The 17,055-nt window shown below is 41.6% G+C and overlaps 1 protein-coding gene across 17 annotated transcripts in view; it reads right to left on the bottom strand.

Annotated features, from left to right (window-relative positions):
- Positions 1-17,055, bottom strand: part of LOC109870779 (PTB domain-containing engulfment adapter protein 1-like) — a 169,967-nt gene that overhangs the window by 29,445 nt on the left and 123,467 nt on the right. For 14 of the 17 annotated variants that reach the window (XM_031800956.1, XM_031800926.1, XM_020461415.2 and 11 more), the window contains one exon: positions 7,304-7,400. In XM_031800956.1, coding sequence (XP_031656816.1) covers positions 7,304-7,331 — 28 coding nt within the window. In that variant the 5' untranslated portion in view covers positions 7,332-7,400. Of the gene's footprint in view, positions 1-7,303; positions 7,401-16,187; positions 16,295-17,055 lie in introns of those variants that run through there. The other 3 variants (XM_031800970.1, XM_020461433.2, XR_004204738.1) reach the window with 2 other exon arrangements.

The raw sequence follows: 17,055 nt of genomic DNA, 5'->3' as shown, positions 1-17,055 counted from the left end.
TCGTCCCCATAGTGACCGTACGTACATATCCCAACCAGAAGCCGTTGGATTACAGGCAACATCCGCATCAAGATAAAGGCTAGAGCTGCCATTTACAGGAAGTGGGACACTAATCCGGATGCCTATAAGAAATCCTGCTATGCCCTCAGATGAACCACCAAAAAAACTAAGCGTCAATACAGGATTAAGATTGAATCCTACTACACTGGCTCTGATGCTCGTACTCAAAGCATGCAGGGACCATCTGGCAAGTGTCTAAACTCACATTTTTCAACATTTAACTGACTGAGTTTGTAATAACAACATGCTTGTTTTAAGCAGACCACCATAGTCCCAAGTGCCTAAGGAAGCGAAGGTAACCTGCCTAAATGATTACCGCCCTGTAGCACTCACGTCGGTAGCCATAAGTGTTTGGAAAGCCTGGCCATGGCTCACACAGGACGCAAACCGCCTCAACAGATGATTCAATCACACTCCACACTGCCCTTTCAGTCCTGGACAAAATGAACACTTATGTGAGAATGCTGTTCATTGACTACAGCTCAGTGTTCAACACGATAGTGCCCATGAAGCTCATCACTAAGCTAAGGACACGGGGACTAAACTCCTGCCTCTGCAACTGGATCCTGGACTTCCTGACCGGGCTGCCCCCAGGTGGTAAAGGTAGGGAACAACACGCCTGCCATGCTGATCCTCAACACTGGGACCCCTCAGGGGTGTGTACTTCGTCCCTCCTGTACTCCCTGTCCACCCATGACTTTGTGGCCAAACACGACTCCAACACCACCATTAAGTTTGCTGATGACACAGTGGTGACAACAGTGGTAGGCATAATCACCGACAACTATGAGACAGCTAACAGGCAGGTGGTCAGATAACTGTCAGTGTGGTGCCAGGAAAGAACAACCTCTCCCTCAATGGGAGCAAGACAAAGGAGCTAATCATGGACTACAGGAAAATGAAGGGCTGAACAGGCCCCCATTAACGCTGTAGTGGAGCGGGTCGAGAGCTTCAAGTTCCTTGGTGTCCACAGCACCAACGATCAATCATGGTCCAAACACACCAAGACAGTCGTGACATTTTTTCCCCCTCAGGAGACTAAAAAGATTTGACATGGATCCCCAGCTCCTCAAAATGTTCTACAGCTGCACCATTGAAAGCATCCTGACCAGTTGCATCACCGGCTGGAATGGCAACTGCTCAGCATCTGACCGTAAAGCGCTACAGAGGGTAGTGCGAATGGCCCAATACATCACTGGGGCCAAGTTTCCTGCAATCCAGAGAGCGGAGATGGGAGTATCTGTCCATAGGGCCACTTTAAGCCGTACACTCCATGGAGCCGGGCTTTATGGAAGAGATACAAGAAAAAAGCCATTGCGTAAAGAAAAAAAATAAGCAAACACATTTGGGGTTCCACCGAAAGGCATTTGGGAGACTCAAACATATGGAATGAGGTACTCTGGTCAGATGAGACTAAAATTGAGCTTTTGGCCATCAAGGAGAACGCTATGTCTGGAGCAAACCCAACACCTCTCATCACCCCGAGAATACCATCCCAACAGTGAAGCGTGGTGGTGGCAGCATCCTGCTGAGGGGATGTTTTTCATCGACAGGGACAAGGGACAGAATTGAAGAAATGATGGATGGTGTTAAATACAGGGAAATTCTTGAGGGAAACCAGTTTCAGTCTTCCAGAGATTTGAGACAAACAGAGGTTCAACTTCCATCAGGACCATGACCCTAAGCATACTGGTAAAGCAACACTCAACATAAAAAATATTTTGTATCTTCAAAGTGGTAGGCATGTTGTGTAAGTCAAATGATACAAACCCCCAGGTTAAGGCAACACAATAGGAAACATTCCAAGGGATGGACACTTATGCAAGCCACTGTGTAGCAGACTGAAGAATTTCAGAGATAATTGCATTCAAATTTAGTGTGAAAATAAAAACAGATTTTGGCAGATAAATTACATTCAATGGATGATGGGACAGAAAACCAGATTATTTCTACCAGAAGGGATAGGATTATGTTCTTATTTTACTAACCGAGATGAAATTAAACATTTTTATTTCATTCCTCAAGGAAATACGAAAAGGAGACAAACAGCAATTGAATGGGTATCCATCAATGCCTTATCAGAAAAGAAAGATACTTTTTGTAATGTAGTGTAGCTGGACACCTGCTTGTCGAACATCTCATTCAAAACTCATGAGCATTAATACGGAGTTGGTCCCCCCTTTGCTGCTATAACATTCTGCACTATTCTAGGAAGGCTTTCCACTAGATGTTGGAACATTGCTGTGGGGATTTGCTTCATTCAGCCATTAGTGAGGTCAGGCACTGATGTTGGGCGATTAGGCCTGGCTCGCAGTTGGCGTTCCAATTCATCCCAAAGGTGTTTGACGGGGTTTAGGTCAGGGCACTGTGCAGGTCATTCAATTTCTACCACACCAATCTCGATAAACAGTTTCTGTATGGACCTCACTTTGTGCATGGGGGCATTGTCATGCTGAAACCGGAAAGGGCCTTTGCCAAACTGTTGCCACAAAGTTGGAAGCACAGTATCGTCTAGAATGTATGCTATAATGTTAAGATGTCGCGTCACTGGAACTAAAAGGGCCTAACACAAAGCATGAAAAACAGCCACAGACCATTATTCCTTCTCCACCAAACTTTACAGTTGGCACTATACAGTCGGGCAGGTAGCGTTCTCCTGGCATCCGCCAAACCCAGATTCATCTGTCGGATAGCCAGATGGCAAAGAACGCATTTCTACTGCTACAGAGTCCAATGGTGGCGAGCTTTACACCACCCCAGCCGATGCTTGGCATTGAGCATGGTGATCTTACGCTTGTGTGCAGCTGCTCAGCCATTCATGAAGCTCACAACAAACAGTTATTTTTTATTTTACTAGGCAAGTCAGTTAAGAACAAATCCTTATTTTCAATTATGGCCTAGGAACAGTGCATTAACTGCCTTGTTGAGGGGAAGAACGACAGATTTGTACCTTGTCAGCTCGGGTATTCGAACTTGCAACCTTTCGGTTACTAGCCCAAAGCTCTAACCACTAGGCTACCCTGCCGCCACAGGGTAGCCTAGCTTATTGTGCTGACATTACTTCCAGAAGTAGTTTGGAACTTGGTAGTGAGTGCTGCAACTTCACACACACACAATATTTACGTGCTATGCACTTCAGCACTTGGTGGTCTCGTTCTGTGAGCTTGTGTGGCCTACCACTTCACGGCTGAGTCGTTGTTGCTCCTAGACGTTTACACTTTACAATAACAGCACATACAGTTGACCGAGGCAGCTCTAGCAGGGCAGAGATTTTACAAAGTGACTTATTGGAATAGTGGCATTCTATGACAGTGCAATGTTGAAAGTCACAGAGCTCCTCAGTAAGGCTATTCTACCTCCAATGTTTGTCTATGGAGTTTGCATGGCATTGACTTGATTGTCTACAGATGTCAGCAATGGGTGTGGCTGAAATAGTCGAATCCACTCATTTGAAGGGGTGTCCACATACCTTTGTATATATAGTGTATATCAGACAAATGTTTTTGCTCAGCTTGTAGTCAGACTGACCAGACAAATAACTGGTGATTTGTTCTTCCCCTTGCAGAATGAGGAACAGTATTTTGTTTGTCCTCCTGATTTTTCAACCACATTTTGGAATCAGTCCAAATTAATAAATACAAGTTGAAGGAATGTGTAAGAATGAGAAAAAACTATTCTAACAAAATGCAACAACTTTGCTCATATGCCACTAGAAATGTTAACGCTAATTCATCAATCTCAAAAGGAAGAAAAGTACCAGTGAAGAATCTGTGCTAAACCATTAAATCTCAACAGGCGGCTTTTAATAACCACACCAAATGTATAAATTTGCACTGTCGTGCTTCCCCTAAAGTACATTGAATTGAACTTGGCAAAACTACATAATTACTCATGTCTACACAAAAATAAATATAATCCTTAAAAAAGAAACTACACAAGAGAGCATGATTTAGCCACTTAGGACCATTACAGTCTTAAAAAAAAAATAGCTGTCATTTTTTTTAAAGACAAGGCCAGGGTATAAACTACAGTCGGGAAGCGCGTAATTTGGGCAGAGTGTGTTCTTATCAAATAGATGACTGTTGCTTTGCAGTTGTCAGTGAAAAGCCTCTAAAATAAGCCTATGCCTCTTCCAATATTTCAAAACACAAACACTGGAAAAACGAGAAAGGAGACAAAGAAAACACTTCTATTAGTTTAATCTATTCAATTCATCACATTAGGAATAGGAGGCTATTTTACATTAGTCTGCAAATGCATCTAATACTTTATCATAAATGTGTACAGTGGGGCAACAAAAGTATTTTGTCAGCCACCAATTGTGCATGTTCTCCCACTTAAAAAGATGAGAGCCCTTACATTTTCATCATAGGTACACTTCAACTATGACAGACAAAATGAGAAAAAGAAATCCAGAAAATCACATTGTAGGATTTTTTATGAATTTATTTGCAAATTATGGTGGAAAATAAGTATTTGGTCAATAACAAAAGTTTCTCAATACTTTGTGATATACCCTTTGTTGGCAATGACAGAGGTCAAATGTTTTCTGTAAGTCTTCACACACTGTTGCTGGTATTTTGGCCCATTCCTCCATGCACATCTCCTCTAGAGCAGTGATGGTTTGGGGCTGTTGCTGGGCAACACAGACTTTCAACTCCCTCCAAAGATTTTCTATGGGGTTGAGATCTGGAGACTGGCTAGGCCTCTCCAGGACGTTGAAATGCTTATTATGAAGCCACTCCTTCGTTGCCCGGTCAGTGTGTTTGGGATCATTGTCATGCTGAAAAGACCCAGCCACGTTTCATCTTCAATGCCCTTGCTGATGGAAGGAGGTTTTCACTCAAAATCTCACGATACATGGCCCCATTCATTCTTTCCTTTACAAGGATCAGTCGTCCTGGTCCCTTTGCAGAAAAACAGCCCCAAAGCATTATGTTTCCACCCCCATGCTTCACAGTAGGTATGGTGTTCTTTGGATGCAACTCAGCATTCTTTGTCCTCCAAACACGACGAGTTGAGTTTTTACCAGAAAGTTATATTTTGGTTTCATCTGACCATATGACATTCTCCCAATCTTCTTCTGGATCATCCAAATCATCTGGTATTTTTGCTCACCATTCTTGTGATCATTTTGACCCCACGGGGTGAGATCTTGCGTGGAGCCCCAGATCGAGGGAGATTATCAGTGGTCTTGTATGTCTTCCATTTCCTAATAATTGCTCCCACAGTTGATTTCTTCAAACCAAGCTGCTCACCTATTGCTGATTCAGTCTTCCCAGCCTAGTGCAGGTCTACAATTTTGTTTCTGGTGTACTTTGACAGCTCTTTGGTCTTGGCCATAGTGGAGTTTGGAGTGTGACTGTTTGAGGTTGTGGACAGGTGTCTTTTATACTGATAACAAGTTCAAACAGGTGCCATTAATACAAGTAACGAGTGGAGGACAGAAGAGCCTCTTAAAGAAGAAGTTACAGGTCTGTGAGAGCCAGAAATCTTGCTTGTTTGTAGGTGACCAAATACTTATTTTTCACCATAATTTGCAAATAAGTTCATAAAAAATCCTACAATGCGATTTTCTGGATTTTCTTTCTCATTTTGTCTGTCATAGTTGAAGTGTACCTATGATGAAAATTACAGGCCTCTCTCATCTTTTTAAGTGGGAGAACTTGCACTATTGGTGGCTGACTAAATACTTTTTTCCTCCACTGTATATATATTTTTGATTCCCCTAACTTCAAACTCACCGGTGATGCTCTCCCTATCCCGTTAAAATAAATTTGACTGCAGCCAACCAGAGAGCACTAAAATAACACAGGTACCGAGAGGTAGGACAGAACAAACCAGTACAAACCAGTACAGTGCCCCTGTCATTTCTCGCTTTGTGACTGACAGGCGCCTGTTCTATCACTAGAACATGCATATCATTCGTTCTAGCGGGAGAAGGCTACACTGACTTTCATGACTAATGAATTGAAACTTCAAAATTAAAAGAAGCCTAGTTAATTAATGAAGTGGAACAGTAGCGTGTTATTGGCTATTAAGCCGACGGCCTGCGCTTATGGAAAACACTGATACCCTTTTCTATTTTCTTACCAAGCCCTTTATCAGTTATGAGCAATGCTCTGGTAATGAATGGTTGTCTCCAAAAGCCCAGTGTTCTGTGTTGCTATGGGGTAAAATGTCTGTCTTGTTCGGGGAGGGTTCGGAGGAACCTTTGTCCTCTGCTGAAAGACTTTAATGCCCTCTTTATTATGCCAGATGGCTCTGTAGTTCTCTACAATCACACAGAACTGGACAGGGTGCAAGTATGTTTTCGGAGGCATTTGTGGGCCCATCACTAAGAGGCAGGGAATGGTAAACAGCCACTGTGCCTGGGGAACACTTCACTGACTACTTTCTGCGTCAGCTGAGAAGCCATAACTTCTTTGTTATGCCAAACCTCTCAATAGACTCCTTAAACGCACCCTACTGAGTCTGAGTTGATGATATTGACAAAGTATCAACTTATATTCCTGAGAAAGTAAAACCCAATAAAAATTACAGTAGGGGCAGTATTGGATTACCTTCAAGCCAAGCCTCATTTAAATATTGTCCATGAAAAGGTAATGTAATCGGAAGCAGGAGAAGTGGTCTGTCTAGCCTGATTACTGTCTTTATTTACTCATTGTGTGTCTGACAGGGCTGGGGGAAATTACAAAGCTCAAATATCACTAAAACCCTGGGCCGCCTGGGCACCAAAATTGTCCAGCAGGGTCTTTGGACTTATCATGAAAACTGTCTTTTTGGTCTTAATTTAAGGTAAGGGTAAGGCATAAGGTTAGCCGCGTGGTTAAGGCTGTGTTTAAGGGTAAATGTAAAATAAGACTTTAAGAAGAGAAATTGTAGAAATAGGTGGGGTTTATGACTTTGTGTCTGTGTTAACTAGTGACAACCGGGAGTTGGAGTGGTGGGACAGATGGAGGTAAATACAACAAGATGTTGTTGCGAAACCGCAATGGTCAAGTCATGTTCAGTACCACGGTGCTCATGTAGATTACGCCTGTTAGCTCCAGGTATAATAACAAGTAGCTCATTGAACAAAGGCTACTTGAAATCTCTGAGCCATAATATGAGACGTAATATGATCTCGTATTAACATCTACTAACCATGTGTATGTGAGAAATACAATTTGATTTGAAGTAGATCTGGGCTTAATGTTAATCTGCTTAACAAATGGGGAAGAGAAACAAAATGACTGCTCACCTTTTTTCCTGTTAAAAGCCCGGTTCATACTGGAAAAACCTTGTGTCTTTGAGATCCCTCCTGTATATTTGCCAATATTCCACCTGGAATATTCCACCTGGAAGGAAAAAAACAAAACATTTCAGAATCCTTTAAAATCTCAGACCCTCAACAAACTAAATCTGGAAAATGTTACTACCTGCGTCCTACCCCGGGTTTGGCCGGGGTAAGGCAGTCATTGTAAATAAGAATTTGTTCTTAATTTACTTGCCTATTAAAATAAAGGTTAAATAAAATAAATGAAAAAGAAGCATGATCTGAAGACAAAAATGTAGTCTACTTCAGAAGAAAAGAATAGCATACTGAGTTGTCCTTATGTTAGGTCCTGATGTGGCTACGCAAAATGGCTGTTGGCTACACTAGTTCATTTAGCAGACAATATTAGTTTATAATTCCGTGGAATTATTTTATATTATTTAATAGTATGAAGAATACAATTAAAACACTGAAAAATCTAAATAATTTTCTCCAAACGATCAGAGGGAGGGCGCACATGCGGCTATTCTGTGTTGAGCAGTTAACAAAGAAACAGGTCTTGCTATATATGCTTAATATAGAGTTATTCATGTAACTTTAGTTGTTCTACAAACGTCGGGCTATATGTTAGGATTTTTAATACATTGTAAGGCTGCATGATGAGACTCATGAGTTCTGCTTTGTTTTGTTGCACAGGCTGTACACACTCCAATAGTCTCTCATTCACAATTTGACAAGCACTTCCTATTGCCTCAAATTTCACGGCAGCATCCCCTTTGTGGCCGTAATGCACCCTAAAACATACATGCCTTTTGCAGCCAGTGTCAATTGTGCCCTTCTCCCTAAGTACTGCGCAATCCGAAGTGTCTCTCACTCACACTGCTCTCCGTACAGGTTACAAGTTAAGACAGACACATCGGGGACACAACTTGTGTGCGTTCTTATCCAATTCTGAGGTGCATATTGAAGATATTGGATGAATTGTCCACATTTACTTTTCGTCAGGCAACAAGATGAGTAGGCCTAACGAACAGCAAAAGCACTAGCCCATGTCAATCTACTATCCCCCATAGTACCAAAGTCGACCTATTCTATTCTGTGCGAGAATTAAATATTCCAAAGAATCTGGGACAGTTGTGGGATACGATAGATCCCAAATGAATACAACCCTTATTGATTTTAATTCAATGTGGCGGTTGCAACATCTTAGAACATTTAGCTTAAAATGTTAATAAACGATTAGGCTATTTATTCACATTATAAGCACAGCAAAGCACACATGGTAGTAGGGCTATAAACTGGAATATTTGAAGAAAAAAAACTGATGTTTGATGTCAGCCTGTGATTTAGGAAACCCACCCTCTAACAGAAAGCCCATGTTTAAGAAAGAAAATCCACCGATGAAAACCTGGGCCCACCTGCAAAACACCTTGTGTTTACCTTTGGGTTAAAGCCGTTTACCGTCTTGAGTAGGGGAGTTGACCATTTTGGTATTTTAGACGGCTAGACTTGTTGGTCACTGTCGATATATCACACTAAAACAGGTCAAATGTCAAAAGAAATCAACTACTGCTGGTCGACTTCGTAGTAACAGTAAATGTCCCTTGAGACCATTTTCTGGACTTTTTTTATTATTATGTATTTATTTTTGCCACAATCTCTTGCATTACAGTATAACTGGGAGAAAGCTTGTCGGTGGCTGCACGAATACATCCAACCAAAGTAGATTAGTTATTGCAGCAAAACGTAGGACTTCTTATACCAGCAAAGTCATGAAAAAGTTGTAGCGAGGATCAATGCGGTCATATTAAACTCTGCTGGATATAGCGTACATGTATGAACAGTGAATGAACGTACATGTATGAACAGTGAATAGGTAAAGGCATTATCGGGTTACAGACATAGATGTTCTCTTTGAACATTTGCTGATGATCCCAACCAAGTGAGAACTTTTAATACCAAAAGGTAAATGGCGATAAGGAGGAGAAGCTCAACTTAAAAGTTCTGTTGTAACCTTGCAATCTCTCCACAACATTTTTTACTGAGTACGTATGAATGAGAATGAGGAATCAAGACATTATACAACAAATCATTAAGAGCACATCAACTTTGCAAGGTTTAAAATGGTGTCCACATCACCAACAAACTAACATGGTCCAAGCACACCAAGACAGTCGTGAAGCGGGCACGACAAAACCTATTCCCCCTCAGGAGACTGAAAAGATTTGGCATGAGTCCTGAGATCCTCAAAAGGTTCTACAGCTGCACCATTGAGAGCATCCCGACGGATTGCATCACTGCCTGGTAGTTCAACTGCACGGCCTCCGACCGCAAGGCATTACAGAGGGTAGTGCGAATGGCCCAGACATCACTGGGGCCAAGCTTCTTGCCATCCAGGACCTCTATACCAGGCGGTGTCAGAGGAAGGCCCTAAAAATTGTCAAAGACTCCAGCCACCCTAGTCATAGACTGTTCACTCTGCTACCGCACGGCAAGCATTACCAGAGCGCCAAGTCTAGGTCCAAGAGGCTTCTAAACAGCTTCTACCCCCAAATCATAAGACTCCTGAATATCTAGTCAAATGGCTAAACAGACTATTTGCATTGCCCACAGAGGGGTAGGGGGGGATTGGTTGGTTATGAAATGTGTAAATGAGTATTGTATTCATGTACTGTTGTATTCAGCGCATGTGAGGAATTGAAATTGGATTTGAAATGCCAATTTCCAAAATCTATGTTCTTAACTCTCACAGATGGCTACTATACATACGTTCTGCCTCAGAATAGGTCGACTCAATTATTTTGACAGTTGCTGCTTCTTTCTTCATCTCTGTCCTTCCAGATATTGATGAAGTCCCTTCCATGGTGATAGAATCCCGTCTAAGCCAGTGATTTCGGGAAAAGGTAGAAACCCATTTCTGAGTCAACTTCATTACACCTCGATATGCTTCTGTTCAAAACATCCACTCCTGCAAAACTTAAATGGAATGAAGCACTGATATAACTGTTTTACTCATGGACGTACATTACACTTTAAAGCAAACATATTCTGTTAAATATTCTGCTAAGGAACCAAATACAATGTCTCAGATGAGTCCCAAGGATACAAATTACTTTATTGTCCAGACATAAGAGCTGTTGTGAATCAAACAATAGAATAGAATTGAAACGTCTATATGATTGAAAAGTAATTAAAAAAGGCTCCCGTCTTTGTTATGTATCCCTTTGATACAACTGAAGGGCGATAACTTCCGTTCTAGGTGGATAATATAGCATCTGGCTACAGTCCTTCAATTCTGAATTGTATGCAATGAGGATGACATTGACCATTGTGTGTAATGTGTCATACTGAAGATCTCACAGCAGACATGAATATGCTATAGAAACCTTATTCAGATGCTCAACAGAGAATGCATACGACGAGTAGATGTAGAGTACACAGATACTGAATATGATGATTTGTATTTGACACAGCATCACACAATTGACCATGACACTGCAGCAGGCCAAGAGCACAGTTAAACATGTGCCATGTCATCTTCTGTGACACTGACAGATAGTGCCTTCAGAAAGTATTCACACTGAGTAAACCAAACATTAGGAACACCTTCCTGATATTGAGTTAAACCAGATGGGGAGTGCGCACATGTGGCTATTCTGTGTCGAGTGGTTAACAAAGAAACAGGTCCTCCTATATGCTTAATATACAGTTATTTATGTAACTTTAGTTGTTCTACAAATGTTGGAATATATGTTTTGATTTTTAATATATTGTACAGTGCCTTGTAAAAGTATTCATCCCCCTTGGTGTCATGTCATGGACATACACAAAATAGCCCAAATTGGTGAAGTGGAAAAAAAAGCAGTTTAAAAAATGTTTAAAAAAAAGAAAAATTAAAAGTGGTACGTGCATATGTATTCATCCCTATTGCTTTGAAGCCCCTAATCAAGATCTGGTGCAACCAATTACCTTCAGAAGTCACATCAGTTATTAAATAAAGTGCTAAGTGTCACATGATCTGAGTATATATACACACCTGTTATGAAAGGCCCCAGAGTCTGCAACACCACTAAACAAGGGGCACCACAGAGACCAAGGAGCGCTCCAAACAGGTCAGGGACAAAGTTGTGGAGAAGTACAGATCAGGGTTGGGTTATAAAAGAATATCAGAAACTTTGAACATCCCACAGAGCACCATTAACCCCTCCTGTCTCAGCCTCCAGTATTTATGCTGCAGTAGTTTATGTGTCGGGGGGCTGGGGTCAGTTTGTTATATCTGGAGTACTTCTCCTGTCCTATTCGGTGTCCTGTGTGAATCTAAGTGTGCGTTCTCTAATTCTCTCCTTCTCTCTTTCTTTCTCTCTCTCGGAGGACCTGAGCCCTAGGACCATGCCCCAGGACTACCTGACATGATGACTCCTTGCTGTCCCCAGTCTACCTGGCCATGCTGCTGCTCCAGTTTCAACTTCCACCTGACTGTGCTGCTGCTCTAGTTTCAACTGTTCTGCCTTATTATTATTCGACCATGCTGGTCATTTATGAACATTGAACATCTTGACCATGTTCTGTTATAATCTCCACCCGGCACAGCCAGAAGAGGACTGGCCACCCCACATAGCCTGGTTCCTCTCTAGGTTTCTTCCTAGGTATTGGCCTTTCTAGGGAGTTTTTCCTAGCCACCGTGCTTCTACACCTGCATTGCTTGCTGTTTGGGGTTTTAGGCTGGGTTTCTGTACAGCACTTTGAGATATCAGCTGATGTACGAAGGGCTATATAAATACATTTGATTTGATTTAAATCCATTATTTAAAAAATTTAAAGAATATGGCACCACAACAAATCTGCCAAGAGAGGGCCGCCCACCAAGACTCAGACCAGGCAAGGAGGGCATTAATCAGAGAGGCAACAAAGAGACCAACGATAACCCCAAAGGAGCTGCAAAGGTCCACAGCAGAGATTGGAGTATCTGTCCATAGGACCACCTTAAGCCGTACACTCCACAGAGCTGGGCTTTATGGAAGAGTGGACAGAAAAAAGCCATTGCTTAAAGAACAAAAATAAGCAAACATGTTTGATGTTCACCAAAAGGCGTGTGGGAGACTCCCAAACATATGGCAGAAGGTACTCTGGTCAGATTAGACTAAAATTGAGCTTTTTTGCCATCAAGGAAAACGCTATGTCTGGCACAATCGCAAACTCTAACTAGCCGCTATTCAAAGTGCTCTGAAAAAATTAAGGGAATTTTTCACAAACATTGGCACATTCTAAAATCCGATGATAATCTAGGTAATGCGTTCTCGGACCTTCCCTTGATCGTATTCTCGTGGGGCAGAAATCACAGAGACCAATTGGTACACTCTGATTTACCACCCCAAGATATTCCTGAACAACGTCTATTTACGTCCCTACTGGATGGAAATTACAAGTGTAATGGCTGTGCTCAATGCAATTACACTTATAAATGTAGATGTCAAACACCCACAAACAGGGAAATCGAGCCCAATCAAAGGTGTCATCACGTGCTCCACTAAGGGTGTTATTCATCTTATAACTTGTCCTTGTGGTAAAAATGTTGTGGGTAAAACAAAGCGCAAATTAAAAGTACATATCTCAGAGCATCGTAGCACCATTAGGTGCGGCCCAGTTGCGGCCCACTTTTTGCCAGCAAACCACTCGATTTCGTCTCTGCGTTATATTGGCATCGAACATGTCACCATCCCTAGGAGAGGGGGTGACCTTGATGATTTATTGTTAAAACGAGAGGCTGCCTGGATCATTAATTTAAAGACCCTTGCTCCCTTCGGTCTCAACGTAGACTTTGATCTGAAGCCATTCTTGTGATTGTGACTTTTGCCATTGTAATTGTTTGTAAGCTTGTGTAGTCTAAAATAATCTATGATTGATGCTATCCATGTGTTTTTTGTATGCTGTTCTTTGTCTGCCGTTTTAATAATTGAGAATTCACCAATGATATTAGGCCACACTTGGCCATGATTACAGACACCTGTGTGTCACCCTGCAGTGTTTGTGATTATACCCTGATGAAGACAGCTTGCCTGTCGAAACGTTGGATATTACATCTTTGCATCTGAGCTCCTAGAGTGTGCGGCTCTCCTTTATTTTTCACATTTTCTACTCCGCTAGCCAGCACCTCACCTAAATAGGTGTGCATTTATTTTTCTTCTAGATGGCGCAAACCCAACACCTCTCGTCACCCAAGAACACAATGTTGTTCATCGGCAGGGACTGGAACACTGTTCAGAATTGAAGGAATGTTGGCTGGCGCTAAATACAATGATATTCTTGAGGGAAACCTGTTTCAGTCTTCCAGAGATTTGAGACTGGAACAGAGGTTCACCTTCCGGCAGGACAATGACTAAGCATACTGCTAAAGCAACACAAGTGGTTTGAGGGGAAACATTTAAAATGCCTTGGAATGGCCTAATCAAAGCCCAGACCTAAATCCAATTGATAATCTGCGCTATGACTTAAAGGTTGCTTTACACCAGCGGAACCCATCCAGATTGAAGGAGCTGGAGCAGTTTTGCCTTGAAGAATGGGCAGAAATCCCAGTGGCTCGATGTGCCAAGCTTATAGAGACATACGCCAAGAGACTTGCAGCTGTAATTGCTGCAAAAGATGGCTCTACAAAGTATTGACTTTGAGGGTGTGAATAGTTACGCTCAAGTTCTGTTTTTTTTGTCTTATTTCTTATTTGTTTCACACGAACAAAAATATGTGCATCTTCAAAGTGGTAGGCATGTTGTGTAAATCAAATGATACAAACCCCCCAAAAATCTATTTTAATTTCAGGTTGTAAGGCAACAAAATAGGAAAAATGCCAAGCGGGGTGAATCCTTTCGCAAGCCACTGTAAGGCTGCATGATGAGACTAATGAGGATTTGAAAAAAAGTCGCTTGAAAAGGCATGAGCTCTGCTTTGTTTTTTCGCACAGGCTGTACACACTCCAATAGTCTCTCATTCACAATTTGACAAGCACTTCCTATTGCCTCAAATTTCACGGCAGCATCCCCTTTGTGGCCGTAATGCACCCTAAAACATACATGCCTTTTGCAGCCAGTGCCAATTGTGCCCTTCTCCCTAGGTACTGCGCAATCCGAAGTGTCTCTCACTCACACTGCACTCCGTACAGGTTACAAGTTAAGACAGACACATCAGGGACACAACTCTGTCATAACGTGGCCCTCTTTGGGTATAGCGAGATCGTTTTTCTCTTCTCCCCCCCCCCCCTCCACCCAGGATCTGTTATCTCAGGTCGTAAATTTCCGGAGGAGACTCTCTCCTCATGGCCAGGCAGTATAGAGAGAGAGTTTTACAGTAGAACAAAGGAAGTTCCTCTACATCACAGGACTTGAGAACTGAACAATATCCATGTTTTGGAGAATGTGTAAACGGTCGGTGGAGTAGCCAGCTACGACCCGGTCCGTTTTGTTTCATGTGACCTCATGAAAGACAATTTAGCCACATTACCATAACTCTATTCATACAGGAGCCTCTGTTACGAGGTTTGTGTCTAATTATTGTATAAAATGAATGAGTAAATGAAACTATTTGTGAAATTATGTAAGGTGATGTTGAACCGTTAATGTGAGAGAATTGTATTCCCTTCAAAGGTTAACTAAGTCATTGGCCCGCCACAGTGAGCACAGACATTGATCCGGCTCATGGGACAGCCATTTTCTGCTGTTACGAATAAAAAAAAAACACCTGAAGAAACCCCTTCAGACCATGCATACCTCGATAGCACAGCTAAAGTCAGTAGTTCCAGACTTGTATCTTTTCATAAGTTGAGACAAAGTGACAAACTCTAACTTCGGGAAGGACATTTTTATCCACTGACATAATGCAGAGGAGCGTTGCAAAATTCAGGAAATAATGACTATCACACTTGGGAGACAAAGATCACACATCTAGCTCTGTGAAGAGGACTATGTTTCAGGACTACTTTTTAAAGAGGGGTGTGGTGCTAAATAGGAGTCTGACATTTGAGTCACTTAGCAGAAGCTCTTATCCAGAGCAACTAGGGTTAAGTGTCTTGCTGAAGGGCACGTCAACAGATTTTTTACCTTGTTGGCCCACAGATTAGAACCTGAGTCCTTTTGGTTACTGGCCCAACGCTCCTAAACGCTAGGCTACCTGCCGCCCCTAGCAGGTCCAAACATGCTAAGCTATTTGACAGCCAGACCTGAGAGACTGTGATCCGTTCTACAATAATACAATGTGCAAAAAGTGATTGAGGGCTCCATGTGAATGTTTCCATGCAAAGAACAGTAATGTTTCCTTACTCCTTAATCGCAAATTTAATCGATGTGAACTGTGAGCTGGATAGTGTGTCAAAAGCTTTAGTATTAATAATAGATAAACAACATTATTTCATATACTTGGACATGACAGAAAAGCCATTGCAAGCATTCCCATGTCTTATTTGTCCAAGTTGAGAGATGTAATTCAGGAACAGAAATGAGCAATTTAGCATCAATTAGTCTAGCTTTAATTAGTCATCAATTAGTCTAGCTTTAATATATATGCTAGCTGCAGTATAGTGTTATGATATTACCTGAGTCACTACATGGGAATGCCAGCTCTGACTGACTATTGTGTAAAACCTTCAGCATGCCACTGAGGACCATGATAGCTTCCCATTATGAAAGGACATGGAAAAATGCGAAAAATGATCAAATCCCCATATTTTAGACAGAACTATAGCACCAAACTACTCTTTTTGTCCTACAATACGTCCTACAATAAGTCGCTAAGAATACTAGGACAATGTTTAGACATGCAATTATTAAGAAAACATGTACATTTTCTGCAGATATATAACTTAATTTAACAAAGGTTAACAAACCACATTGGCGAGAGGTTGGGAGAGGTTTTCTTTCCATCTATAAAATGTCCTTCAGGGTGAAAAGCTTAAGCGGAATGAGCTAGAGGGTGCGGATTGGGATATCCTGACTGCTGCCAAAACAAATAGTTTTGCCACTTAAAATTACATCTTGTCTTTCTTATTTACGGCCAAGGAATTTGTCCCCGCCTCAGAGCGATGCAGAGCCAGAAAACCATGTCCACAATTCAGGGTAGAAGGAGTCACTTTTCTGCACATCTAAAGATGCTAGACAAATAAGCAATAGGCACGAAGTCAGTTATTTTTGTCACCCTGATGAAAATAGTATCAAAGCGGCTTTTTGTGCCGTCTTGTATGTTCTAAAGCATGTGAAGATTTAATAGGGTTCATTATTCTTAGCCTACTTTACGAGTGACAGATTGAAAAACCGCCATTCAATATCTGGAGTTTGAAAAAAAAACATTAGCTTTACAAATTGCCTTCAAAAAATACTATTCCACTGTGATGCGCACGTGACATTTGGAAAACCATGTATCCCTCATTGGAGCATACTGACTCATTACTCTGTAGAACAATGCTCAAGGGGAAATGTCCCTTCAGTGCTACTATTGATGCTTCGCTCTCCTGATCTTAACTAACAGGCCCTATCAACCACAGCTATAAGACCACCTTCCACCTCGACCTACTTCCATAGGAAGTACAAATTATTTCAGGGATCAACCTTAAAAAGCCCCAGTGCAGTAAAAAATGTGATTTTCCTGTGTTATATACAGTTGAAGTCGAAAGTTTACATACACCTTAGCCAAATATATTTAAACTCAGTTTCACAATTCCTGACATTTAATCCTAGTAAAAAATTCCCTGTCTTAGG

The sequence above is a fragment of the Oncorhynchus kisutch genome, linkage group LG2, assembly GCF_002021735.2.
Source record: "Oncorhynchus kisutch isolate 150728-3 linkage group LG2, Okis_V2, whole genome shotgun sequence".
Taxonomy (NCBI): domain Eukaryota; kingdom Metazoa; phylum Chordata; class Actinopteri; order Salmoniformes; family Salmonidae; genus Oncorhynchus; species Oncorhynchus kisutch.
This window is presented reverse-complemented; position numbering and strand designations above follow the sequence as displayed.